General features: G+C 58.8%; 7 protein-coding genes across 7 annotated transcripts; 5 read left to right on the top strand and 2 right to left on the bottom strand.

Moving 5' to 3' along the window:
- Positions 1–239: 239 nt before the first annotated feature.
- Positions 240–1,588, top strand: CABS01_11335 (uncharacterized protein; the record flags this gene model as incomplete). The annotated part of the gene is made up of 7 exons (XM_060544690.1): positions 240–290; positions 358–384; positions 433–523; positions 573–807; positions 856–993; positions 1,056–1,475; positions 1,549–1,588. The coding sequence occupies 7 exons, from the start codon at positions 240–242 to the stop codon at positions 1,586–1,588; spliced, it is 1,002 nt and encodes a 333-aa protein (XP_060397512.1).
- A 413-nt stretch (positions 1,589–2,001) lies between these two features.
- Positions 2,002–5,673, bottom strand: CABS01_11334 (fungal specific transcription factor domain-containing protein; the record flags this gene model as incomplete). The annotated part of the gene is made up of 4 exons (XM_060544689.1): positions 2,002–3,621; positions 3,718–4,271; positions 4,777–5,132; positions 5,303–5,673. The coding sequence occupies 4 exons, from the start codon at positions 5,671–5,673 to the stop codon at positions 2,002–2,004; spliced, it is 2,901 nt and encodes a 966-aa protein (XP_060397511.1).
- Positions 5,674–7,430: 1,757 nt separating this feature from the next.
- On the top strand, positions 7,431–9,075 carry CABS01_11333 (uncharacterized protein; the record flags this gene model as incomplete). The annotated part of the gene is made up of 4 exons (XM_060544688.1): positions 7,431–7,652; positions 7,724–7,983; positions 8,637–8,858; positions 8,949–9,075. 4 exons carry the CDS (start codon positions 7,431–7,433, stop codon positions 9,073–9,075), a joined length of 831 nt encoding a protein of 276 aa, XP_060397510.1.
- A 2,726-nt stretch (positions 9,076–11,801) lies between these two features.
- Positions 11,802–17,478, bottom strand: CABS01_11332 (uncharacterized protein; the record flags this gene model as incomplete). Its single annotated transcript, XM_060544687.1, has 2 exons — positions 11,802–17,039; positions 17,089–17,478. 2 exons carry the CDS (start codon positions 17,476–17,478, stop codon positions 11,802–11,804), a joined length of 5,628 nt encoding a protein of 1,875 aa, XP_060397509.1.
- A 683-nt stretch (positions 17,479–18,161) lies between these two features.
- On the top strand, positions 18,162–19,577 carry CABS01_11331 (thiol-specific monooxygenase; the record flags this gene model as incomplete). Its single annotated transcript, XM_060544686.1, has 1 exon — positions 18,162–19,577. The coding sequence occupies one exon, from the start codon at positions 18,162–18,164 to the stop codon at positions 19,575–19,577; it is 1,416 nt and encodes a 471-aa protein (XP_060397508.1).
- A 1,418-nt stretch (positions 19,578–20,995) lies between these two features.
- Positions 20,996–21,130, top strand: CABS01_11330 (uncharacterized protein; the record flags this gene model as incomplete). Its single annotated transcript, XM_060544685.1, has 1 exon — positions 20,996–21,130. One exon carries the CDS (start codon positions 20,996–20,998, stop codon positions 21,128–21,130), a length of 135 nt encoding a protein of 44 aa, XP_060397507.1.
- An 864-nt stretch (positions 21,131–21,994) lies between these two features.
- Positions 21,995–24,769, top strand: CABS01_11329 (GAS2 domain-containing protein; the record flags this gene model as incomplete). The annotated part of the gene is made up of 1 exon (XM_060544684.1): positions 21,995–24,769. The coding sequence occupies one exon, from the start codon at positions 21,995–21,997 to the stop codon at positions 24,767–24,769; it is 2,775 nt and encodes a 924-aa protein (XP_060397506.1).
- Between the last annotated feature and the right edge of the window lie 762 nt (positions 24,770–25,531).

The following is a 25,531-nucleotide window of genomic DNA, read 5'->3' as shown; positions in this document are numbered from 1 at the left end:
GTCCAGGTCTGTGGGTCAAGAGAGAGTCTGGGGAACACATCAAAGAAACTGCCATCCCAACCGTCTTGCGGCGAGTTTAGGACTCCGGGCCCGCTGGGCTGGGGTGCCTTGACTCGCTGGGTCGTATCCGTCGTATCTTCCAACTAACATGCTTTCCGAATCCGAGGCGACGGACTATCGGATGAGGGGCCGTAGTCTCTGAGAGGGCAACACCATGCCTTTACATCTCACGAGAAAACATGTCTCTAGAGAATTCCGAAGATGACCTCGCCCCTGAGCCTGACGTGCCGGTGCGTGCTCTAAGGCGATGCCGGAGATTACATCTGAGACTGCAGAACATGACTGACACCCGTGCAGGGCGACACGGATTCAACCATCGGGAGTGTACGCAAGTTTCCATGCCTGGTGAGCCCTCTACTCACGGGATAACAGGACGAGTTCTCTGCTACGACAAGCCTCCGAAGCTCCATCGTCGATTACCGCGTCGAAAACGGCAGAACGTATCATCGCTACAAAGAAGGCAGTGAGTCGCAAACCCATTCCCCCAAGATGCCGTCCTAAACAGCCCTCAGAGTACTTTGGGCCAAACGACGAGCTGGAAACCGATCGGCTAGACCTGCAACACCACCTGTTCCTCCTCACATTCGACAACAAGCTGGGGTTCGCGCCTCCGAATGATCCCGAGTGGAAGGGCGGCCGCGTGCTCGACGTCGGGACGGGCACCGGCATCTGGTGCATCGACTTTGGCGACGAGCACCCCAACGCCGACGTCCTCGGCTTCGATCTGTCGGCCACGCAGCCAGAGTTGTGCGTTGCGAAGCCCATCCTGGCGACATAGCTAACAGCGGCTCCCAGCGTCCCGCCCAACGTTCAGTTCGAAGTAGACGACCTCGACAACGAGTGGATCTACTCGAGGCACTTTGACTACATCCACATCCGCGGCATGTCAGGAAGCGTGCGCAGCTGGCCCGAACTTCTCAAAAAGTGCTACGAGTATGCCTAATCTCGTCAACCCGCCGGCTAAACGCATCGATGCTGTGCTAACATCAGCGCAGCAACCTCAACCCCGGCGGCTACATCGAGCTCCAAGAAGTAGAAGAGACAATAACCCGCGCGGATAGCTCGACATCCGCGAGCGATGCCTTTTCTCGATCACTCGCCTACGTCTCCTCGGCCCTAAAAGTCTTTGGGTGCCCCTTTATCCCTCTCGACGACCTCGCGACGCTCATGACGGAGACGGGCTTCAGCGACGTCCAAGACCGCCGCTTCATCTGGCCGCTCAACAGCTGGCCGCGCAATCCGCACCTCAAGGAGCTCGGGTCGTGGACGCGCGAGAACCTCGCCTCCAACACGGCTGGCATGATCATGGCGCCCATGACGCGGGTGCACGGGTGGAGGGAGGAGGAGGTGCACGTCTTTGCCGCCGAGGTGCGGAGGGATCTCGCTGATCGTGGGAATCACGCGTACTGGCCACTGTGAGTTGACTGACTGCCGGTGATGATCACTTGTGAAGTTGAAGATGGTGGCAGCAAGACTGACATGCTATAGCCGCGCTATTTGGGCCCGAAAGCCCGAGACGTCCGAGTGACCCCGGCGAGCCGGTGCATCCGTTGCTTCGGACGTTGTCACACCGAGTCAACCCCTACGAACACCGCAGTCACATGCAAACACCACTTCTTTCAACTCGTGTTCTCATTCAAGCCATCATTACACGACTACATAGTTGAACAAATGCCAGGCGCCGCATGAGGGTATCCAATCAAACCCCCCTACTCCAATGAGCCCCTCCGAAGCCTGAAAAAACCCATCCGGCCGAAAACGCCGTTTCATTAACACACACGAAATCCTGAGCCTCCCTTTTTGTTTTGCTCTATCCCGACTCCATGTAGTGCAAAGTATGCTTCCAACCAGAAAATCCCATCGTGAATTTGTAAAGATGCTCCCAAAGGAGTCTATATGCGAATGTAAAATGCAAGAGCGCAAAACGTGAGATCATGCGCGTTAGGCGAGGGTGGCAATTTCAGCTGCACCGTCGCCATCCTTCGTAGTCGTGTCCACACCGGCCGCCGCCCAGTTCATGGCGTCGTTCATGCCATCTTCCCCAAAAACGTTGGCCATGAACCCGTCGTCTGTGTTGTTGACGCCCTCTGGCGGGAACTGGAGCCACTGATCAACATCAAACTCTGTGCCCGTCATGGCGTTCCAGTCAATCTCCTCTTGGGTTTGCAGGAACTCGAGGTCGAGTGGGCCGGGCTCCTCGGTGCTGCCGAAGCTGCCGTTGGCGCTGGGTGTCATAGCCTCAAGCGAAGACTCGTGGTCCTTCTCGGTCGGCGGCGGGCTCTGCGCAGACAAGTCGAGCGCTGCGGCGTTGATGGTCTGCGGCAGGAACTCGCGCTGGGGGTTCGGCTTGTTGGCGAAGAGGGCCTCGCCGGTCGTCATGTAGGGGATGTTATCGGGCGGGGGCGTCTGCGCGCCAAATGTCGGCTCGGCAAGCTTGAGGTTCTGCTGCGTCATGGGCGCGGTGGTCTGCTGAAGGTTAATGTCAATGGCAGCCTTGCGGAGGGCCGCATCGAGGAACCCGGTGGCGTAGTCGGCGGCGGCGTAGATCTCGCGCAGCTTCTCCATGACACGCATGCACTGGCGGAAGCCACGAGTGGCGCGGTCTCTGGACTGCGAGACGGGATTCTTCATTTCCAGAAGATGAATGATCATGGCCGGCAGGATGACGGTCACGCCGGTGGTGGGGAGACACCTCTCGAGGCGGAGCTGGTGGAGCTCGGCCGCCATCCGGGTGACGTGCATCGCGGCGTCGCGGACCCGGAGCCGGGACATCTCCTGCACCTGCCGGGAGGTTGTCGGTGCGTGAACTGGAGACGACGGCAGGAACTGCGGGCGATGCAGGGCCGAGATGGTGGTGTAGTAGACCATGTGCAGCAGGGTGCGCTGGACGGCAACAGTCGACCGCCCGTTCTTGACATCGAGGGGCGTCAGGGGCCTGTACTGGCAGATGGCGGGCAAGGTGTCGGCCCAGGCCATAAGCTCCAGGTCTACCGAAGTCACGCTCTCGACGTTGTCGAGCTTCTTATTCGGGAACAGCATCATGGTGCTGTTGACGGTGTTCTCCGGGCGCATCTTGTCGCGGATGAGGACGGAGTACTGGGCCTTGAGCATGTGGCTGATGCAGATACACAGCTGCGCCTTGGAGATGCACAGGGCGGCCAACTCCCGCTGCATCGAGACGTCGCGGAGCAGCATGCACTCGGCGGGAATGATCTGGTTCTCCTCGGGCAGAATCTCCAGCTCAAAGTCGTTCTCCTGCAGCATCGGCACGTCAAAGTCCTCATCCTTGATGCGGGTGGGCCTGCGCATGCCCAGGGCGATGAGGCGGTCGCGCATGAAACAAGACCACCAGATGCGCTTCCACAGCTTCTGCTTACGAACCGGCATGCTCGTGGCGGCCGGGTCGCGGTGCAGGCCAATGGTGTGGGCCAGCGAAATGGCAACACCCATCCAGTGCCATGTGTCCTTTTGGTCGTCGGGGGTCTCGTACCAGTACGTCATCAGAAGAAGGGCCTGGACGAGGACGAGGCGATCCGACTCGTAGTCAAAGTCGTAGAGCAGCTGCAGACGAACGTTTAGCATGTGAAAGGGTTGAGCGTGGGGGTGACCCCTGTCGCTAGCGCGGCGTCAAAGAAAGTTCAGGGACGGGCCACTTACCCTCGTCTTCTGGAAGAAGGCCTTCCTGGCGGCTTTCCGCGTCGGGTATCCCGCCTCGCGAAGGACCTTCATGTCGACAAAGGCGGTGGCGGAAAACATGACGGCCTGATACAAGAACAGGCTGATCTGACCGCACAGCCCATCCTGGGCGTTGATGATGGCCAGAAAGTCGTACAGCTCGAGCAGCGGCATGTACGGATGAACGTATTCGACGTAGGACTGGAGCAGAGCATTCTGCAACGGTAGCGCAGGCAGAGTCAGGGCACCCTTTGCGTGCAGGTAGGTAACATCCTCCTGGGCGATCTTGGCGGGTAGCGGTTTCACAAAGGCCGGGAGCTGGCCGTGGAGGTCGGGCTCTTCGAGGGAGGCGAGGAATTGACTCGTTCGCCCGTCGCCGGCGCCGCCTGCACCGCCCATGCCGCCAAAGAGAGAGGCCTGGGCGAGTAGGTTGGATAGCAAACGACGAGAGTTGCCATCTGCTGACGCTGCGGCCGCAGCAGACTGCAGCTTGGTGAGCAGCGCTGCGCTGTCATGACGGTAACCCGATCGTTGATCTAAGATTCACAAGGTCCCGTGGTCAGCGAGTCGTCCCAAAACATTGACCGCTTTGGTCTGGGGTGGGTTGGACGATGATAATGACTGCAGACCAAGGCTGGCATGTGAATGTGGATTACGTGTGAGAGGCTAAGGGACGTGGGAGGGACGGAGCTGGGGCCGCGGACGGAGTGCGGAACGGAGGGGGGGGTACGCTGAAGAATCAGGAGAGACTTGACTGGACGAGGAAAGGCGGAGAAAGGCCCCAGGTCACGGGGTAGGAAAAGTCCAAGACGCCCCTCCACACTTTACCCCGTTCCGTCCCCTCCCCCAGTCTGAGCCCCCCAGACAGGGCAGCGATGGGCAAAACCAGGAACAAAAAAGAAGACACAACAAACAGGGGGCGCAATTTGGATGTGCGGCGCGGAATTGAAAGATCCCACGCTAGAAAATTGATTCCAAAAAAAAAAAGGGTGTTGCAGGGCCAAAAAAAGAATTGTGCGACAGAGACGAAGGCAAACTTACAGATCATGTGCGGAACGTGACCCTCGATTCCGTCTGAAGAGCCGCCGGGTACCGACAGGCCCCCGAGAACACCAGGGCCAATTCCAACGCCGATTCCGTTTCCTCCTGCAGATCCTGAACCAGCAGCAGGAGCAATGCCGGCACCAATGCCAGACGTCGCATTCAGGGGCACGCCGGAGGATGCGGGAACGGGGTTCGCGGCGATGGAGCCGTTGACCGAGGCCACCGAGGCATTGCTAGGTCGGCGCAGTTCCGCGCTGCTGTGAATGTTGATTGGGTTTGCGCCCTTGGAGCGCAACTGTGCCTCGGCTCCCACACCATGGTGCCCCGCCGTGCTGGCAGTCAACAAGTTCTTCCTACAAACGCGCCAAGAAGTCAGCGGGGGTCAACTTTGCGGGATTGGGGGTTTCCCCATGGGCGTCATGTCGGCATCCCCAATCGTCCGCCTGCATCGTGCCGAGGCACCGGCGAGTTGCGAGATACCGGACTTCGGTCGCGGACGAAGATACGGAGACGTCAAACTCACTTTCGTCGGCGGCTCTCCTGGACAACGCACTCGACATTGTCCCATCTGCAGTTGCCGCAGGGCGCGCCTTCAACCACGTCGCAGCGGACCTTGCGCGCGCGACAGCTCACGCAGGCGCGGGCGGCTCTGCGCTTCGTAATCTTGGTCGGGGGCGCTCCATCCTTCAGGTCCGCGTCCGATGATGAGCGCTTCTTGCTCTGCTCCTGGTCCGAGGAGGTGTCGTTGGCGTCGTCGTTTTTCGGGTCCTCGGCAGCCTCGGCGGGCTCTTCCGTGGTCGCCATCGTCAGCGCCGATAGATCGGTGGCCGGCTCGGGAGCAGGCGTTGCCTCGGGAGCGGTGGTGGTAGTGGTGGTGGTGGTTTCGGTCGCCATTGTCGCGGCACTCAAGCAGTCTCCCCTATTTAGAGACTGCTCGTTGAAGAGGCCGTTTGCTTACAAGTAAAGTAGAAAGGTGTCGTCAGTCTCGGGTGATGGCCGAGATTATAGATCAAGAATCGTCTGTGATGTCCGGAGACTCAATACGTATGGAAGCGGCTTGTAGATGTAAGGGGCTCGCATATACGGGCGGCGGATGAGCTTTGCGTACACGTCGTCAAAGCTGGGGCGGTAGATCCTCGTCTTGAGGCAGGACACAAACGTAAACAACAGAACAAGGCGGAACGAGGTTGCGTTGAGATGAGCATTGAATGTTTCCAAGCCTGATACTAAATGTTGCTGCTGCTATGGGTGCGGACGACCCTTTGGTTAGAGACCTTGTGTGTGGTGTGTCTGGGGCGTGTGTCTCGTGATTTGGTGGTCGATGCTGTGTTGGGCAAGGTCTGGAATTGGAGATGCAAAGGACGAGGCAACATCAAGCTCGAATTGTTTAGAAAAGCCGGAGCTACGGGCAAATGCTCGAGGTGGGAAAAGGGCAGCAAAGGAGAAGCGGGAATGTGGGGTCCAAGGGTGCGAAGGGGATGGGCGGAGGTATTATATTATTCCAATGGGATCAATCTTTTTGCAACAGACAGCCTGGAAAGAGAGAAACTGGGAACGGACTCTCTTTCTTTCGTCTGGAATTCCCACGAGGTATCCTTTGCTGTGTGTACCCCCCCCCCCCCGGGCCTATGGAGTCAAGGACTGAGGTACACCCCCTGGCGGCCCCCTCCTCTTTCTGGCTCCTTTCACTCTCCGATCCATTGACGAGACTAGGCCGGGCGAAGAAACGAGGGAGGCGGAACACCCCTGCTCCTCCCCAGCTGCCCAGCTGCACCATTCTACACCTGGCAAGGTCAGGAAAAAGGCAGAGGGTAATAATTAAAGCAGGACCACTTCGACCACAGAACGACGTGGATCTCTGCGTACCCCGAATTATGGGGAAACGAAGCTAGCATTAGCAAGAACAAGTGCAAAGCAGCAAAATATGAAGAAGTGGACAAGAGTTAGTCAGGCTTGAGACAAGGATGCTGGATGAGACGGAGCGCCAGACTTTGAAGTTCCCTGCGGTGCTGCGGTACCTTCCTTACAACCTACAGTACATATGTACCACAGTACGGAGTAGAGAGAGTACGTATCGGGGAGATTGTACGTACTCCACACGAAATACCTCACCTTCCCTCACCTCGAGGTCTCCCGTCCGCACGTCTTCACGATGCCACACTACGAAGCACTTTCCCACCGAGATTGTCTGCTTGCATTCCCTCCCATTCCACGCCATGACCTCGACGCCCTCGAGCTGTCAAATCTGTCTTGTCCGATGACCCGTGACCTGCATCGAGCGCAGTGACACAGAGACCACGGGACGTTGTTGCGTTTTCCAGGCCTGCCGTTGGACCTTGACCGGGATTGGCTGAGAGAGGGAAGCGTGGAACCAAGCCGCACTGCGCAATCGCTGCGCAATGTCAGGGCGCTCTTACATCGTTCTGCATCGATGTGTTCCATTGGTGACGGCTACTGACTGCTTACCTCACGGTGCCACGGCCTGCAGAGTCGAGACTACAGACTGACAGACGCCATGGGATTCTTCATCCAGCGCCTCCCCGTCCGCCACGGCGAAGCTCGCGTGTGCTTCTCCTGGTGGTGGTGTTCCATCCCATATATCCTTTGTGCCACCTTCCATCCATCCGGTCGAGCCAACCACTGCGCCGAACATGGCAAACGAAATCTCACAACCTCCAACTCTATCACTTCCTGACCTCATCTTTGACACCTTCCAGCGCATCAGCAGACAACCTACAACCAAACAGCCGCCGCGCCCGCTGGCTTGCTTCGGCATCATCGCATGTGAAGCCAACTGCAGATGTCGTAATCGCAACTCCCACCATCCCTGCCTCCTTCCAGCCAAGCTTGCATCTTTGGCCGTTTGGGACGCAGTACGTAGTAGCTGCGAATCTCTGGGGGCTCGGGAGGGGGTTGAACATGAGGGGCGCCGCGGCTTCCATAGTGGGGTGCCTGCCTCTCTCACCGGGCAGGTTATCACAGATCGTCGAGGCAAGTCATCTCGAGCACAGAGTCCATACAACCAAGGGCCAAACTCTACTGCGCCCGTCAACTATCAAATCGTGACAACACCCGCCGGCCTGCATTCGAGATTGCTGTCGACTTGCAGTTTGCGGCCTCGTACATGAGGCAATACCTGATTTTCCCGCCCGTAGGCAACTGGCGCACCCCGGCCGATCCTGCCCCGATCCCCTCTGCCCTAAGGTAAGCTACGTACTTTGTAGGAAACCCTCTCTTTCCCGTGAATCCACCCGCACTTGCTCTAAACAAATGACTGCTGTTGCTTCCTTCCTTCCTGGGCCCAGACACGATGGGCAGGCACTATGGGAAGGCGGCCTCTTTGTTCGTTACCACTTTCCTTCAGAGTCCAGCGTCTCCAGTGCTCCTACCATTTCGTGTTATCAACAATGGACCCATGCCTGCCATATCTGCTGCGTAGTGTGATGTGTCTCAGCAGCTGCAACACGTCCACCTTGCCGCATCGACGCTAGCTCCTCCATGTCGCCATGCTACGTACCGCCACGCCACAGCCTAGAACTTGACCTTCTCCAGAAAGCTCACCCGGCCCCAAAAACAACAAACAGACCAGCAGGCCGATCTCCTTCACCGCAAAACACCTGTTGTCGCTAGAGACTCGCTAGCCTTCTATCCTCCGTACTAGGTAGGGAGTCCAGAGTCCACAGTCCACAATTCACCTCCCGCGGCCCCGTATCCGACTGACCTTCTCCGCCAGATCCATTTCTCCCCAATCCCGTATGTGTCAAGACGAGGCCCGGACGACAGCAGGAAATAGGCAAAGCCTTGGCTTGAGGAGGCTTGGGTTCTTGGGGACCTTGGTACTCCAGTCCCGGTCCCAGTCCCCGTCGCCAGAGTTCCTGGAATCCAAGGGACGAATCGTCATCCAGGGATCATGACCTCTTCCTCCACGGCCTCCACCCGAACGCAGCAACCCAGGCCCTTGACCCCATCTCTCGTCACTCACACCTTGTGGAGAACGGCCAGCCGCCAATCACCAACCTGCAGCCGTGCCGTTGGCTGCCCCAGGGCTGGAACAAGTACTCCTTGAGGCGCCGCCCTCAGTACGGATACCTGCCTCTAGGTACCTCGTCCACCGGGTCACTATTTACCAGAGTCCAACATCACTAACCAGCGCCAGCCTCGCGAGTCAGGTCCAATCGAGTCAGCTCCGGTGTGGGCTCCCAGGATCACGCCCAGACACAGGCACCACAGCCAGTCCACCTCCGCTCACCGCAGCATCCAACCACAGACGCCTACATAATCCTTAGCCTATCGTAACCCTCATTCCCCCAGTGGCCCCCTCCAACTTTAAAGCATCACGAGCCGCTCTGCAATTTTTCACACCTCATCTCAAACTGCACCCGTGCCATTGGGTCAATTGCGCCTACCCTTAGTCACCACTCGTCACTCGTCGCTCACCACCAACGGACCGTGGCCGATGCGGCATTCTGGGCAGGTGTCCCAAGGCAGTCAAGCGCAGCCAGCCTCAAGCGATGGCCGGCGTGTCTGGCGTTTTTGTGACTGTCTGAGGACACCACTCCAGCCTCGGGTTCTGTCATAATTCTGCACAACGCAGCATCATGACACCCGCCACTGTCAGTACGCAGTAAATTGCGAGCAGAAGGTGGCCCGCAGAAGGGGCCCAAGAAGCCGTGCAAGTCGGCTTCTTCACCAAGCCGGCTTCTCAAAGGCCACACCCTCGCTCTCGCTTGCCCCAATCCATCAGGGTTTCGTCGTCTCGTTGGATCGACACACGATACACGCCCTTTAGTCCGAAAGAACAAGATGCACAATTCCCGATTCAATCGCTCCCGTAATCAAAATCGATGCCCTTGCACCGGCGGGCGCCCAATCACGTCCCATTCCACACCTGGAAATATCTCCATTCGCCCAGCTGGATTCGGCAACAGTCGGGACTGGGGCGTGGTTACCCCTGTCCAGTACTTCCCACATACACAGGTCATCCACTCTTGGAGTCTTGACACAACAGACGCGATCACGATCCGTTTCCACGTCCCGACTGCGAGCAATGAACGGTTTGGATGAATGGGAAACACTGGTGGAATATTCACCCAAGTGCAGTCCTAAACCCCGGTGGGCGCAATGTTTCGGTCAACGTTCCACCCCTGCGTCCTGTCCGCCCAAAACCTTCTCCCGGCCGAAGGTCCCTGGCGCCGACTCGACGGCACCGCGTCCATGCATGCCGACGTCTGTACGTACTGTACCACCGCGCAATTCCCGTCCCTACATCCCGGCCACCATCTCAAAAAAAAGCCTGTCCTGACTCCGTCCAAACCTTGACGGCAAGTAAAAATGGCCAGCAGATGTGACGCATCAAGATCAAGCCAAAAAGCCAACGAGTCCAATGAGCGTTTTGCAGAAGATCTGCAGCGCCGTCTCGTCTCGTTCAGTTGCTGTGTCTGGTACAGCCATCTTGTCCACCGTCGCAGGTCCTAATATCCATTGTCAGCTAGACCCAGGAGCCCCAGTAAATCCACTTGACGAAACACGCACTCCCTTTGCTCCGATGCCACTTGCCGGGCGTGCGTGCCTCTTGGTACGGAGTATGACGAATGCCGTATCCAATGGTTCAGACTGCCTCCGTACCAGCCGGCCAGACCATCCTAGATGTCGACCCAAAATTAGGGGCGTTTCTGAGCCTCACTCACCGCACTTGTATCGGAACCGCATGGCTAGTTGGTCATCCATGACTTTACGATAATGCAACGGCAATCAACGGTCGCGAGAGTTCAGCCAGATACCGTGTCTCCCATCGACACGGCACGCAGCCGGATCGGCAGCCTTCCCACGGAGCCTTCGCAGGCACTGCCATCACAACAAGACATTCGGCACAAAATCTGGCATCCGTTGACAAGTCCCGGGGCAAGCCGCACAGGACACGAGGAGCAAGACAGTTCCCCCACACATGTGGAGGAAAACCGTGGGAAAGCAAAGCCGTCCAATCAGCGATGACGCCGGTAAATTGCCCCACCTTGCTGCGAAATTTCCACCCGGCCGGCGAAGGGTGGGGTCGCCGACCTGCTCCGATCCTGATGTCCGAATTCACCCTTGCTTGCAGCCCACCAAGCCGCAAGCTCATCCACACCATCGCTTGTCAAATCTCCAGCGACTTTCTCTTTCTGTCCTGACGTGTACTCCACAACTCACCGGCATGGACCACGGCTCCTCTTTTTGCACATCAAGGCAAATCAGGGGAAAGAAGCACGAGAGAGCAAAGAGGGGCAAGACGGGGCTGGATGACAAGTCAGATACTGCGTAGATAACGGGTGTGTTTCCGTTCGGAACACTGCTGCGTCTCCGCTTGCTGCTTACAATGTCACAATGCCTGCATCACGAATGGTTGGAAACGCACTTTTGAATGCGGGCGGATCAAGAATACAGCGGACAGTCAGAGTGGACACTCGACGCGAACGCGCGCAAGGCAAGGCAGGGGAACAAAACGGGATTAGTCCGCGCGGACGGTATCCGTTCGGAAACCTGCCTGGGTTGGTGGCCTCTTTTTACTCTTCTGACTGTGCTTCCGCTTACGCTGCCGCTTGCCTTGATTTTTTCCCATGGGGAAAACGCGGGACCTCCAACTCCACGATCTGATGAGCTTGGCTTTCCGTCGTCCGATACACTAATTTCGACTCCCACTCGGACTTGTGTATTAGTGATCCATTTTTCTGCGCATTCATCATTCGTAGTTCCGCCTCTTGCTTGGGTGATTGATTGTTTGACGGCGGCATGAAACATATTCCGCCTTCCACCACTTTGCCCACTCGCGCACTTTCTACACCGGGTGGGTTAATTAGCAAATGTGATCAACTGTACAATGCCTTGCCGACTATCGTGATATCTCTGTCGTGATACCTACACGGGCTACATCTATCCCATGCCAAAACACCCCATACGCAATCTAGTCAAATGCTTCACCCAACACGTAGACCCCCCTCCGTCTCCGCGTATCATCCACACTACACTACAGCGACCGCTGCAGCACATCACTTGCCCTCCTTACCGACATTCCCAACAGCCGGCGCCGCCTCGTTAGCCTTGTCCAACCTCGCGAGCGACTTGGCGTCCAGCCCGGCATACCACCGCCTAAGCAGAGCCGCATACCCCGTCTCCCCCTCAGACAGCTCCACAGGCGGGCCCCGAATCTGCGGCAAATCATCGCCAGCGTCCGCATCGGCACTGCCACCACCGTCCCCTCCTCCCTGACCTTCTCCCCCATGTCCGTGCCGTCTCGTCTCGAAAACGGCCCAGCTAGACCCGTCATTCGCCCTCAAGCCGAACCCGCTCCTCGTAAGCACCATGACGCTAAAGTTCCGCAACAGCACCGCGTCGCCCTGGCGAATCACGGGCAGCGCGGCCTTGTGCGGCCTGAAGATCTGCACGGCGACCGTCTGCGCGGGCGCGATGGAGTGGTCCGTGACGTTGAACGCCAGCATGATGCCGCGGGGCCCGCCCTTTGCGCGCTTCGCTTCGGGCGGGTTCGTGGTGGCGACGGCGAGCACGTCGACGGTGCGGCCCGGGTGGCTTCGGAGGACCTTGAGGGAGACGCAGTCCGGCACGTCGGCGCGGAGGGATCTGGTGAGCTGGGCTTTGAGGGCTGCGGAGGATTGTTCTGTTGGTTGTGATGTTGATGCTGCAGCACCAGACTCTTTTGAGGTGTCCTTGTCCTTGGCCTTTGATTCTTTAGTCTTGGCTTCTTTGGAGACAGTTTCCTTGCCCCCCTTGGTGACATTCTCCTTGGCGGTCTTGGGAGCTCGCGATGGTGACTTGATCGCGGCCCTAGCGGGCTGCACGCCCGTGTCCTCCTCCGCGTCCGCGTCAGGTGAATCGCTCTTGAGCGCCAAACTCGCCGACCTGCCTCGGCTCGTCGTCGTCGCTGCCGCCGCCATCCCTCGAATGGGAGCGGCAGCGGCGCTGCTGTGAATATCAGGCGTCGTGCGATCTGATAGGCGCGTCGACCGTCGAGAAGCAATCGACGCACGGGCCAGCTTGACGCTGGGATCCTGATCCTTGCTGTTGGTTCTGCGGTGGCCGCGACCTCCTCGCTTCGGAGTTGGCTGCGCGGCGGAAACGACTTCCTCCGATGGGTCCTCGGCGATAAGAGACGATTGCGCTTCCGACGGTTGCGCCGACGAGTCTCGGATTTGTGATGACTCTTCGTTGATAGGTGAGGGCGCATCTGCATCAGCTTCGCGGGGAATGACCGCTTCCTTCTCCATCTCCACCTCCTCCTCATCGTCTAGCAGCGGTTCGTGGGGTTGGACTGGGGCCGCTGCGGGGGACTCGGCGGGGCGTTTGTCGTCGAGATGCTCCGCCAATTGCTCCGCCTGTTGTTCACCATCGTCGGGCACAGTCACCTCGGTGGTCTGCGTCTCGACGAACGACTGTGAGAAGGATTCGACGGTTTGTGTGGCGCGCGGTGTCAACTGCTCGTCAACTTGTGAGGTTTCTTTGTCGACCATCTTCTCCTCAAACGATTGAGGCGTTGGCGTCGGTGATGCCATCTGTGTAGACTTGGCGTCATCCAGCTCGTCCACGTCCATTGCGTCTTCAACTTGCGCCTGCTGTGCGTCCGTCGTCTCCAGGGGCTCCGTGATGGTCGTTTCAACAGTCACCCGTGACGTCTCGATAACCTCAGTCTCCGGGTGAGCGTCGTCGGGGGCATCACCTCCCTGAGAGACTGGGCGTTCCTCGACCATCTGCGTCGTGGTGATGGAAGTCGTAACCGTTTGGTCTTCCTCGTACATCATTGACTCCTCGTACAGCTGGCTCTGGATGAGTAGGTCCTGGGTGGCATCGTCGAGCTCCATATCGGAGTCTGCGGCATTGCTGCTCACTTCTTCGTCGACCGACATGTCGTCTAGGTCGCCCATGTCAACGTCCGCTGGCTCCAGAGAGCCTTCGTCGTCAGATTTCATGTGCACCTCGACTGTAGCTTCTTCGATGTCCTGGACTGTAGTCTCATCAGGAATCAGTGAGACTTCCATGTCTTCATCGTCAGATTGAGGCTGCGTCTCTTCCACTTCCATCTTGGTGATCTCTGTCTCGTTGATCTCGACATGATCCGGCGTGGCCTCTTTGGTTGAGCTGCGTACTGTTGCTTCGACAGAGACTGTCTCTTCCACTGCTTCAGCCACGGTGACCTCGGTGTGTTCCGGTGATTGTTCTTTGGCCGCGACTTTGTCTTCGAGATCGGCTTGCTGCACTTCTTCTGTCTGCCCAGGCGCTTCAACATTGCTGGCTTCTAATTCTCGTGTCTGACGGCTGACATCCTCGACAGGGACTTCAGGCTGAACAGTTTCATCCTCTGGTTGGGCGACTTCAGGCTCGGCAGCATCCTCCACCCTTGCTTGGAGGCTTTCTGTGGTAAGAGCTTCTGATTGATCTGGCAGTGACTGACCCTCAGCTTCGTCTATGACCAACTCTTCAGGCTCAACGTCCTCCTCCTCCTCTGGCGCAATTGGGACGTCGGCAGCCTCAGTCTCTGGCTCTGATGACTCTTCAACAGCCGGAACAGCCCGAACGGGGCTGGACACCTCAGCTACGGGAGACTCAACAGCTGGTTTCTCCTTAGCAGCTGCGACAGGCCGAACGGGGCTAGATTCCTCCTCAACGACCGGGACAGGCCGGACGGGGCTGGATTCTTCAGCCATCGACTTAACGGCAGGTTTCTTCTTAGTAGCGGTGACAGGTCGAACGGGGCTGGATTCAGCCACGGGAGACTCAACGGCGAGTTCCTCCTCGACAGCCGGGACAGGCCGAACCGGGCTAGATTCCTCAGCCATCGACTTGACGGCCGGCTCCTTCGCAACAGGTCGGACCGGGCTAGAAACCTCCGCCAAAGACTCGGCGGCCGGTTCCTCGACAGCTGAGACAGGTCGAACAGGGCTGGACTCCTCAACCACAGGGGACTCAACAGCGAGCGTCTCCTCCCCCAGCACCTCAGAATCCTCGCCGTCGGTTCTGACTGGGCTAGATACGGCCTCCTTCGACGTTGCATGGCCAACAGGATCCTCGTTAAACGGACTGGATGCCGCCTGCTTCGGCATCGCATGACCGACGTTCTCATTGAACGGACTCGACCGCACAGCTCCCGTCTCTTCAACGCCCGTCAAGCCGTCTGACGGGGCCGGTGTCTGACGGTCACTCCCGGCATCATCAGCCGCAAGCTCCTCCTCCAACTCCTTTTCGAGCTCCGCCTCGAGATCATCCGATTCCCCTCGCGAGGTAGGCCGGGACGAGCTATGCGGAACGCCTGCCATGTGCGGCAGCTTCACCGGGCTCATCGTCTCGAAATCGTCGCCAATCGATCCCGTCGTCAGATCCGGGGCAAAAAACACTGCCGCCTGACGGGGCTTCGGTGTGGGTGTGCCGACTTGCGACGCCTCATCCTCTTCGCTCTCCGCATCAGACGGTTGCGGCGACGAGCCTTGTTGACTGGCCTCGTTCCTGGCACTTCCTTCCTGGCTCTCTTGATCGTCCATGTCCTCGTCTTCCATCTCATCGGCAGACCCATCGTACTGCGGTATCTGTCGCCGAGGAACCGCGGCGGGCTGTGGCGGTGGCGCGGGAGCTTCGCCCTCGTCCTCGGAATCCGAGAGCAAGTCGATGACTACCGGTGGCCCCCCTCGCGGAGCAGCAGGCGGCGGTTGATTCTCTTGGTCCTCGTCTTCGTCATAGTCCCCCTCATCGTAGCCCTCCTCATCGTAGTCTTCAGATTCTTCGCCCTCCTCGTCATCTTCGGGGTCCAGTATTTCATCTTCTTCTTCCTGTCCGTAGTCCGACTCCAGGTCTGTTCCTGCGTCATCATCTTGATTATTGCTGAGATTGCGGAAATGGGTAATGTCGTAGTCCCCGCCGGTATCGTCGGCCTCGTGCTCGGCTTCCTCGTCGCTCTCTTCGCTGCTCTCGCTGCTGCTACCACTGCCCACGGGACTGCTCTCCTTTTCTATGCTTGCGGCTTCTTCGCCTCGCTCGTGACGTCTCTCGGCGTATGTTCTCGATGCAAAGTTCTCCTCGGGGCCGTCTTGGTCTTCCGACATTTGGTCCTCCTCTACCCTAAGTGCTTCTTCATCCTCAGCATCGTCTCTCGCCTGACGCTCGCGGTCATCTTCCCATGTCTCGCCTTCGGCGTCCTGAGGACTAGACGCCCGGCCCTCACGCATTTCGCCAGACTCTGCAGGCTTCGCGGGCGATCTCGAGTAGTGTGCCGACGTGAGTCCCCATGGAATTTGCTGAGGCTCAGCGACCCCATCAACCATGACTGTGTGGTGGGGCTGCGCCTCCAGATCGTGCTGCTGCGGGTGGTCTTGGTACGCGGGTATCGGTTCTGCCAGCGGCTGCGACGTGACGACACCGTCTGGGCCGAAATGTGGCTCGTCGAGGAACGTCGTCGGGTAGTGACCATGCATAGGCGAGTGATCAAGCCCTGCCTCCGGGTATGCACTGGGTTGTTCGTGAAACGTGCCTTCGGCACCGTAGTGTGGCTCCATGTCGTGGCCAAAGACCGGATCGAGAGGCGGCTGCTGAAACGCCGTCGGGTACTGCTCGTGAGCGGATGTGAATATCGGCATAGGCGGCGGCGGTCCAAATCCAAGCGGGGTCAGCCCGATGTTGGGGCTGGGAGGCAGATCAGACTGAACCCCTGAATCGATCATTGTCGACTTCGACGGCGTCTGCCAGTACGAAGGATCCTGCCGCGCCTCTGCTGCTACCTGGACGTCTCTCGGGGGGCTCGTCTCTTGCTCCACTGTCTGGCAGGCCCCGTCCACCATCGTAGGCCGTGACGGCGTGGCAATCGTCGGCTGCTCCTCAACCATTGATGTGTCTTCTTCCGCGGATGCTTCAGGCTCGGGGCTCGGAGTTCGACTGGCGTATGTCCAAACGCTGCTGTACCTGCCCGTCTTTGGCTTCTTCTTGGCCCGGGCCTTTGCTCCGTCGTCCGCCTCATCAAAGATGTCGAGGACCCCATCGAACAACGATCCGTACGAAACTCTGGCACGCTTGAGGAACGCGGGGGACGCAAACTCGTCGGCGCCAAGACCTTGATCGGCGGCTCTCTTGCTCAAAGGTGTTTTCGCGGGTGTCGCTATCGGCCCCGGGGTCTCTTCGACATCCTCGAACGTTTCGAGGATAGACACCGGTAGCTCTTCAGGCTCCGGCTCGGGTTGTGCGGGGTGGTCGACATCGATAACCTTGACCTCTTCGGAGTCGCTTATTTTCGCCTTTGTTGTCTTAGCAAACACCCCCCTCCAACGCACACGCTTAACCTACCTGGAGAAGCACCCTCTCCGTAAACCTCAGCTGCCACTCCAAACTCGTACCCGGAACGCGCGTCTTGGAGTCGTCCGCAACGAGCTCGACCCCGTCCAGCGACAGCGCAATCTCGTCGCCGCTGCCCAGAGCCGCATCCGCAATCGCTTTGGCGCTCGAGCCGGCAAACTCGACGCGCACCTGGCCCTTGGCGCGACGCAGGCGGAAGTCGGCCTCGGCGAGGAGGAAGGCAATGTTCTTCCTAACGATGCTGTAGGGCCACGTGATTGTCACGACGCCCCGGACGACGCGCGTCTTGGGGTCCTGGAGCGCGGGGCTCAGTTGCGCGATCGCGATGGCCTCGGCGGCTTCGAGCTGCTGCTGCGCTGCGGGTTGCGGGACCCCAGACATCGCGTCATGAGTTTGAAGGGGACGCGGCGGAGCTGATGAGTGTGTATTCGGAGATGCCGAGCATCAGCGGGGTGTTGTCGCAGTGTCGAAGGTGTGGTTGTGTTAAATGAATGTGGGATGGAAACGGTCGCAAAGGTCGATTCGGTAGCACCGCATGGTCGTGGTGTGGATGGAATGTGGAACAAGGGAAGCTCCTGCTTGAGCTGCACGAATTGCGCGGGAAGGCCCCACACCTCTGTGGCAGAAAAAAGCAGGCGGTGTGCGTGACTGCCGGATGGCTCGTTATCGATAAACGGGGCTTCGGAGCCGGCTGGCCTTCCGGATCGTCGCCGAGTCACCTGACGACCTGCCATGGGTCGACCTTGCGCAGATTAACCTTTTGGACATGGACTCCGGACCAGAAGAGGTAGGCCATGGTAGACATGTCATTGTTGTCATCTCTCTCGCCCAAGCATCCGATTGCGTTGGCTTTGCGACGTTGATGTAGGGGAGCGGAGGGAGTACCCGTTTTACCCGCCCGGTGTCCACCACTCTGTCCGAAAAGGAACCGATTAGGTGATTTCCCGCCGATATAACGCGTTGGCACCTCGTGGGTCCAAGACTTGTTGTCTATAGTTTAAAGAGCGGCCACTAGATCATTTTTCCGTTGCATAGCACCTAAGGTCATCCATGTCTCACAGACCATGACAATCCCGTTCACCGTCAAGAAGATCGCCATCATCGGCGCGGGGCCGACGGGTCTCGCAGCCGCTCGGTACCTCACGGCGCAGAGGGTCTTTGACTCCGTGGTCGTGTTTGAGCAGCAAGCCGAGGTGGGCGGTGTCTGGAACTACAGCCCGCACCCGACCACGTCTCGCCATGTGCCGCAGACGGACCCCTTTTGCCCGCAGGACCCTCCGCTTCGGCCGAGCAAGCCCGATGCGCCGCCCGTGTTCCCCACACCAATGTACGGCACGCTGCACGCCAACACGGTCAAGACGACAATGAACTACAAGGACACACCGTTCCCGGACGACGCCTGGGTCTTCCCCTCGCGGCAGTCCATTTACAACTACCTGGTCGAGTACGCCAAGGACGTCCGCCACCTCATCAAGTTCTCGCACCAGGTTACGGCGCTCGAGCTCCGCCAAGAGGACGGCCGAGACAGGTGGGACCTCGGGGCCGCGTGCACCGTCACCGGCCGCAAGTTCAGCGACACGTACGACGCCGTAGTCATTGCCAACGGACACTACGACATCCCCTTTATCCCGGACGTCAAGGGCATTCAGGCCTTTCACGAGGCGCACCCGTCAGCAATCCTACACTCCAAGAACTACCGCGTGCCGGAGCCCTTTTCAGGCAAAAAGGTGATTGTCATCGGCAACGGGCCCTCGGGCTTGGATATAGCCCGCCAGCTCAGCCCGGTCTCGGACAGGGTGTATCTGTCTGTACGACATGCGACTCCGCCGGACAAGGTCGAGCACATTGGGGTGACGGAGGTTCCAGAGATTGTGGAGTATTTACCAGAGAAGAGGGCCGTCGTCTACAAGAACGGGACAGTGGCGGAAGATGTCGACGCCGTCATCTACTGCACCGGCTTCTTCTTCAGCTTCCCATTCTTGCCCGAGTTCCTCAAGCCAAATCTGTTGACGACCGGCAAAGGCGTCAGGGGCCTGTACCAGCACCTGTTCCTCATCAAGCACCCCACTTTAGCCTTTGCCGGGCTGCTGGTCAAGACGGTGCCCTGGCCCGTGGCGGAGAACCAGGCGGCGGCTCTGGGTGCGGTCTGGTCCAACGGGTTGAAGCTGCCGCCTGTGGAGGAGCAGGAGAAATGGGAGCTAGACTTGTTCAAGAGGCGCGGCGACAAGAACATTCACGTGCTGCTCGACGACGGAGACGACGGCCGCCACCTCAACATGTTGCACGATTGGGTGGCGGAGTCGACGCAGAGAGGCAAAGAACCGCCATACTGGCACGACGAGCAGTTCTGGGAGCGCGGTATCTACTGGCCAAGCAAGCAGGAGTTTGAGAAGCGAGGAGGGAGCGCGACGAGTCTTCGGGAGCTTGGCTTCGTGTACCCCGGCATAGGGAAATGGAGGCACGTTGCGCCGAAGCTTTGATGGGCCACAAGCATAGAATCTAGATTTAGCGAATGCAAGACTTCACGATTCCCAGGATGAGCAGGATGATGACTGGCTGCGATCGCGAGACAATGGCGCAACGTCCAAACGCTGTCACTCCAGTGACATGGGAGGTCCAGAGCTCCCTTGACAGTATCCGCCCTCTGGAGCTCCTTTGAGAGTCAAGCTCAGACAACCCCTCGTGTTCAATCTGAGAGCTCCAGGATGAGGTAACCGAATGCAGGGTAGCGGGACAGGGGGAGCTGTCAGGCGAAATGGTACCGAGCGCGTTTCCGGGCCAGCGAGCGACTGTTTAATGACGACGGGTGGGACACTTTTTTTCGGTGGACAATCTGAGGAAATGAGCAGAACCGGACTCCGTACACTGGAGTCAGTCGCGTCTTGGCCAGCTCTCGTGCGATGGAACAATCCTTTGGTCATCGCGATCTGCTGGTGCGTCCGTATGAATCGAGGTCGAGGAGGCTCCTAGGCATGCAAGTATCCCACGGTTCGACGGCTGGCGATGCGTCTCTGTCCAATCATTCCGGGTCCCCCAGCTGGATGCGTGATAGCAGGGCAAATAAGGTGACCGCAGTGGGGGGATTGATGATCGCCGGAAGCGATGGAAGCAGCCGATGGGCTGGCGCCACGCTCTGACTTTGTCCGCCTGGCGTGGCTGATCAAGCTGCAAAGTCTGCGCCTTGAGTTTGCCAGCTCGCCACTAGTGATAAAGCTTGCCGACAGCTTTCAGAGCTCTCTGGCAGTCTAGGTTGACATTCGCCGTCCGTGACCACGGCCGTGGGCCATGTTACCGTGCAAAACATGCACGTCTGGCAGGGAAACTCTCTGCATCCGAGCGTCGAGTGGCAGTGTCGTGCAGCCTGCCATCTCATGTCGTGGAGAGAACGTGCGAGGGTACAGAGTGGTGTCTGGAAGATGGTCAATGTGTGTTCTTGTCAACCTAGCTGAGAACGCGAGAATATCGCGAATGCAGAATCAGAGCCCCTCAAAGTCTGTCAAGGACTCCCGGGCAGCATGCTGGCCCAGGCGGTGGCTGCATCAAGTCGAGACAGGGACACCCATCGAAGTCCCAGCATGACGGGCACGGAAAGACGTCAAGATGCGGCGGACGCATCACATAGCACCACTCTAGGGCATGGATGTTCTCTGCAGCCATGCAGGAAGCGGATTGCACCAGGGTCTTCAGCGACGCGCAGTCCGGTTCCTTTCTAACGCGCTCCCAATGCAAACGGCGCAAAGGCCGTCTCGCGACACGTCAGGATGTGCGGTGCTAGAGGCGAGTTGCCGTGGCAGTTGAAGCTGCTGTGGGTGCTGTATCCGTACAGCTGTAGAGAAACCAGAAAGGCACGGACGATGCAGACAACGACTACGCGGACGATGCGGATGGACGTGGAGAGATGTCGGTGGCCGAATCGATAGTTGTGATATTATTAGGAGCGTGTGTTGGATTGTCGAGACCAACTGGGCTGGACTGGCTGGCGAAAGCCGCGAAAGCGCGTTTGCATGACGGGGGTGCTCTGGAGGCCTATTAACCCAGAACAGCGGCCACTCCACCCCATCACCCACACGCATCGCCGCATTGGTGGACCACCACGACGCCCAGGTTCTTTTCAGGTGGCAGGACAGGCAAGAGGTACCTCGCCCACTGTTGTCCCTGCCTTCGGGTACCTGACTTTGGTCCGCATTCCCACTGGGCGTGGTGGATGGCCCAGCACAAGGACTACAAGGTCCCTGGCCATCCCCGTATGCGGCAACCAATATCCATCAAATCTCATTAATAAATCTCCTCTTTCTTTCGACAACGCCAGACACCTAATCTCCTTTTGCCGACTGCTCCTTTGCCTTTGCGCCTTGCCCTTCCCTTCTTCCCCCAGTGTCATCTGTCGTCTCATCGCGCCAGCTTCAATTCTCTAACTTCGCGAAACATCCTCGTTCTTTCACCAACGACCTTCCTTTGATCCGCTTCTCTCTTTGAATCCTCACCAGCGACCTTGTCTACCTCACCACTCAACCTATCCGTTCTTTCTTATTCTTCAGCAACGCAGCTGCCTTGAATCCCTGCGCTCCCTTGCGTTAGGGAACTGCGCCGCGCCTACGACCATTGACGTCTGCCGTCTGGAACATCCTGCAACCACCCGAACGACAACCCGAGCAATCGACGTCTTTCCAGCAACCTCCAGAGACCGGAGCCAGGAACGCGAGACACCACCGAGACATCAGTCAGCCGGATAGGGACGTCCATGATTGTCAACAAACACCACCGATGATCCACGACATGGCCATGCGCATCCAAGACGTCTTTTTCCCAGGTTCATAGAAGCAAAGGTCATGCCTGCCTACTCGACAGATCAACCGCTCGTTCGACAACCGACAACAACTACTCAGCAATCAATATCATGACCGATCCTCCGCCGCCCATCACCCCGGGGCCGGGCCACCAGCTACGCCCGGCCAGGCGCCAGTACCGCCACTCCGACGAGCACTCGCCCACCCGTGCCCGAACCAACGACGACCTCTTGAGCCGCCTTACACCACTGACCGCCGTCGAGATGCTCCAAACACCAAACACTGAACTAAAACAATGCCTCGACAACTCTACCGTCAACGAACAGGAATTCGCCATGCGCGCTGCCGTGGCCAGCCGCAAGATTTACGAATGGCTGGAGGAGCTTTCCGACTGGCCCTGGCCTTCCGCCAGCGGCTCGGCCGGTTTTGAGATGCCAGAGGCAAAGCGGACAAAACTCGACGAGGATGCCGACGAGTCGGTGTACCTCGGGAGCCTACCCGCCGAGAGCGTCGCCCAGTACGAGCAGCGCGTCGACGGCATCTCTCACGACATGGACGAGCTGCACATTGAAGAAATCAAGACCCACGTCATGCACACCCATATCATTCCGCTTTCGAGACCCGGAACGCCGTTGTCTCCGACGCGGCCCATTGGAGGCGGATCACTTACGTACAACCGAATGGACGACTTGACGGCTCTCCTCACGGCAATCATCGTCCAGGCACTGCCAAATCTGTCCAAGCTCTGCCGACTGCTGAAAGTCTGGCACATCCGCCTCTCTGTCCTCCGTCGCATACCCGATCTGCTGTCTGGCATTGCAGAGGCAGAGTATGCCCTCGAGTCGGCATGGGACGTGTTGTCGTCTCCCGCGGGAACGCCATCCGCCGAAGAGGGAGCCCAGGACACCCACTCCCAACTCAAACACGCCGTCACTGTTGTCAAGTCAGTGTTGGAGACGCAAATCACAAAATCCGGACGCAGCCTCGATTTCATGCTCGACAGTCTCGAGGGGCTGCAGGATACACTGCCCGACGCCTGGCTTGACCGTATGGAAGCCGTCGAGCGCAACTACGCCGACTGGGTGACCTCGGGCGAGCAGAGGATCCGACAAGGGGACTGGGCTAGCGTACGTCAACAGAAAGCGCTTCCACCGGTGATCAGAGAAGAGGCCGAGGCGGAGCCCACGAAATCCATTGGCCTGCCTGTTGTGGAAGACGACGTCATCACTCTGCCAGTGCCCATCACCATTAACCCACCCGAAGACGACAGCCAGCCTGCCTCTGATGATGAGGCCACTCCGGAGCAGTCTGACGGTTCCGAGGACGACACAATCGAGCTGTCTCCCTCGCAACTGCAAGCGCAGAAGAAGACGCAGCCAGTCGCCGGCCTTGACGGCTCCAGCGAGGCTACAAAACCCAAACGGACGCCACTGGGCGAAGTGCAAAACGAAGAACACACCAAAAGAAAGGTGTCGGGCAAGGAATCCGTCGTGTCGAAGCTTAGAGCAGTCTTTGAAAGCAACGCCAGGTCCAGCTCTGACGACGCGGACGAGATTCTGCCCGACGATGAAGAGATGCAGTTGCCACCGCTGATCCGACCCGACCGACGCGGAAGTGACGCTTCGGACTCGTCTACAATCATCCATGGCCACACGAGCCTGCTCGCAGATGCCTCGAGCGACATGCCCGAAGTCTCAGCATCGCCTCCTCTGCCACGCCAGAAGCGTGCCGAGACCCTGGGCCGCAAGTCGGCTGCTGACCGCTTCATGAGCATGAGCCCTCCCAGCTCTCCCCCGTTCCGGCCGAGCTACAGAGAAGACAGCGTGAGTCCTATGGTGAGGCCCCAAGACGAGGGTCTCCTTCCGGCCCTCCCTCTGGAGTCGTCATTCAACGAAGACGACTTTGATCACTCCTTTATCAGCATAGGAACGCCACGAGAGACCGGCAACAAGGAAGACGACCACCTGCGAAAGCAAATCAGCGACATTCTAGAGTCTATCCCCGCCAACATCAAGCTGGCCAGAGCGACACCCAAGGTGGACTTGAACCCGCCGCCGCCCGATCTGCCCACCCTGCCGGCCAAGAGGCTGAAGAAGCCATCCCGGGAGACCATGCGGAGGAGCGTCTCTGCCATGTCGACGACATCGCGGACATCTTCGCGGGCGACGACGCCGTGGCTGACGCTTGCTCCCGCATACGCCAAGAACCCCAGGCCCAGACGCCCTGGGAGCGGACAAGACGTCAGGGTCTACCACCTCTCGCGGTCCACCGGCGAAGCACCCATCAAGCTCCTCATCCGCTGCGTCGGCGAGCACGGCGAGCGCGTCATGGTGCGTGTCGGGGGTGGATGGGCCGACCTCGGCGAGTACCTCAAGGAGTACGCCTCGCATCACGGCCGGCGCTCTGCCGGACCGGTAGAGAAGGCCGAGATCAAGGTCCAGGACTTGCCGCGTGCGAGCAGCCGTGCCGCGAACTCGAGCCCGCCGAGTCGGCCAGCCTCCGCGCTGGAAATGTCACCCATGACGCCGCTCAACGTCAGAAAGTCTAGAAAGTCTTTTGGCGCCGGCGACTCATCGGTACCCCGGCTCCTCCCCAACACGCCTGCCGTCCCGCCGATCCCGGACAAGTTCACGCCCACGCCGTCGTCGGAGGACTCCAACCGGTCCCGGTCGAGCTCTCACATCAGCTGGGAAGAGGACGAGAGCTCGTTCCTTGGCCTGGCAGGACCCACTGGCCGCAAGGTTGAGATGAGCGAGGAGAATCGGGCGTGGGTGGAGAGCGTCAAGGAAAAGGTGCGTGCCGCTAGCGGCGAGACGCGCAAGATTTCAGAGTTTGGCGATATGGGCAAGGTCGGCGGCACGAAGCGTGTGTTTCGGAAGGGCTAGGCTGGGGGTCTGAATTGGCGTTTACAGCGACTTGGGGTGCTAAGAGATATCGACACGATGGGACGGAGTCAAGCGACTGGTGTCGAAAGCATACCATGACGGAAACATTTCATTACATCATATCGAGGCAGGGGGGGAACGCTTCATCACAACGGCATAGCATGGCCTGGTCTTTTTTCCCCACATTTTCTTCCGGTTGTCTTCATCATCCCCTCGAGCGCAGGATTTCCTTTTGCGGTCCCCGTCATTCTTCGTACGAATACCCCCTTTTTTTTTTGCTTCGCCTTGAGGCATGTGCCCGGGCATGTGCTAGGCATAAAGAGTCAGATAGTTGAAATACCAGAAAACCATTTTACATTACCGAGGTGTTGCGTGAAGGTGAAGATGGCAGCGATGGAGGCTTGAGGTGGATTGGATGCGCAGTTCCGTCGGTAGTCGGAGGAGGTCGGGAGGCTCCGGGTATAGTCCCGCGTGGGGGCCGGGGCCTGACATGAGGTAGTACCACGCACATGGGAGGAGGAACGTCGCTGCAACCCCGGACTAACGCGAGTGCGGAGGATCACGGGGCATGACGGCAGATCCTCCATCCACCTCACCACCACCACCACCACCATCACCCCTGTCCGCCGTACCACCCACCCGTCCACGCTATCCACAACTTTACCTTGCATGCACCATACTCCGCGCCCGCCCGCTCCATCCCCCAGATAGAACTGTACGGCGCACAAGACCGGGGCCGGGCGGCGTAATCAAGCTTCGCCG

The sequence above is a fragment of the Colletotrichum abscissum genome (genome assembly GCF_030869225.1).
Source record: "Colletotrichum abscissum strain IMI 504890 chromosome Unknown Scaffold_31.1, whole genome shotgun sequence".
In the NCBI taxonomy this organism is placed as follows: Eukaryota; Fungi; Ascomycota; class Sordariomycetes; order Glomerellales; family Glomerellaceae; genus Colletotrichum; species Colletotrichum abscissum.
The sequence above is the reverse complement of the archived record's forward strand: the minus strand, read 5'-3'. Positions and strand labels throughout refer to the sequence as shown.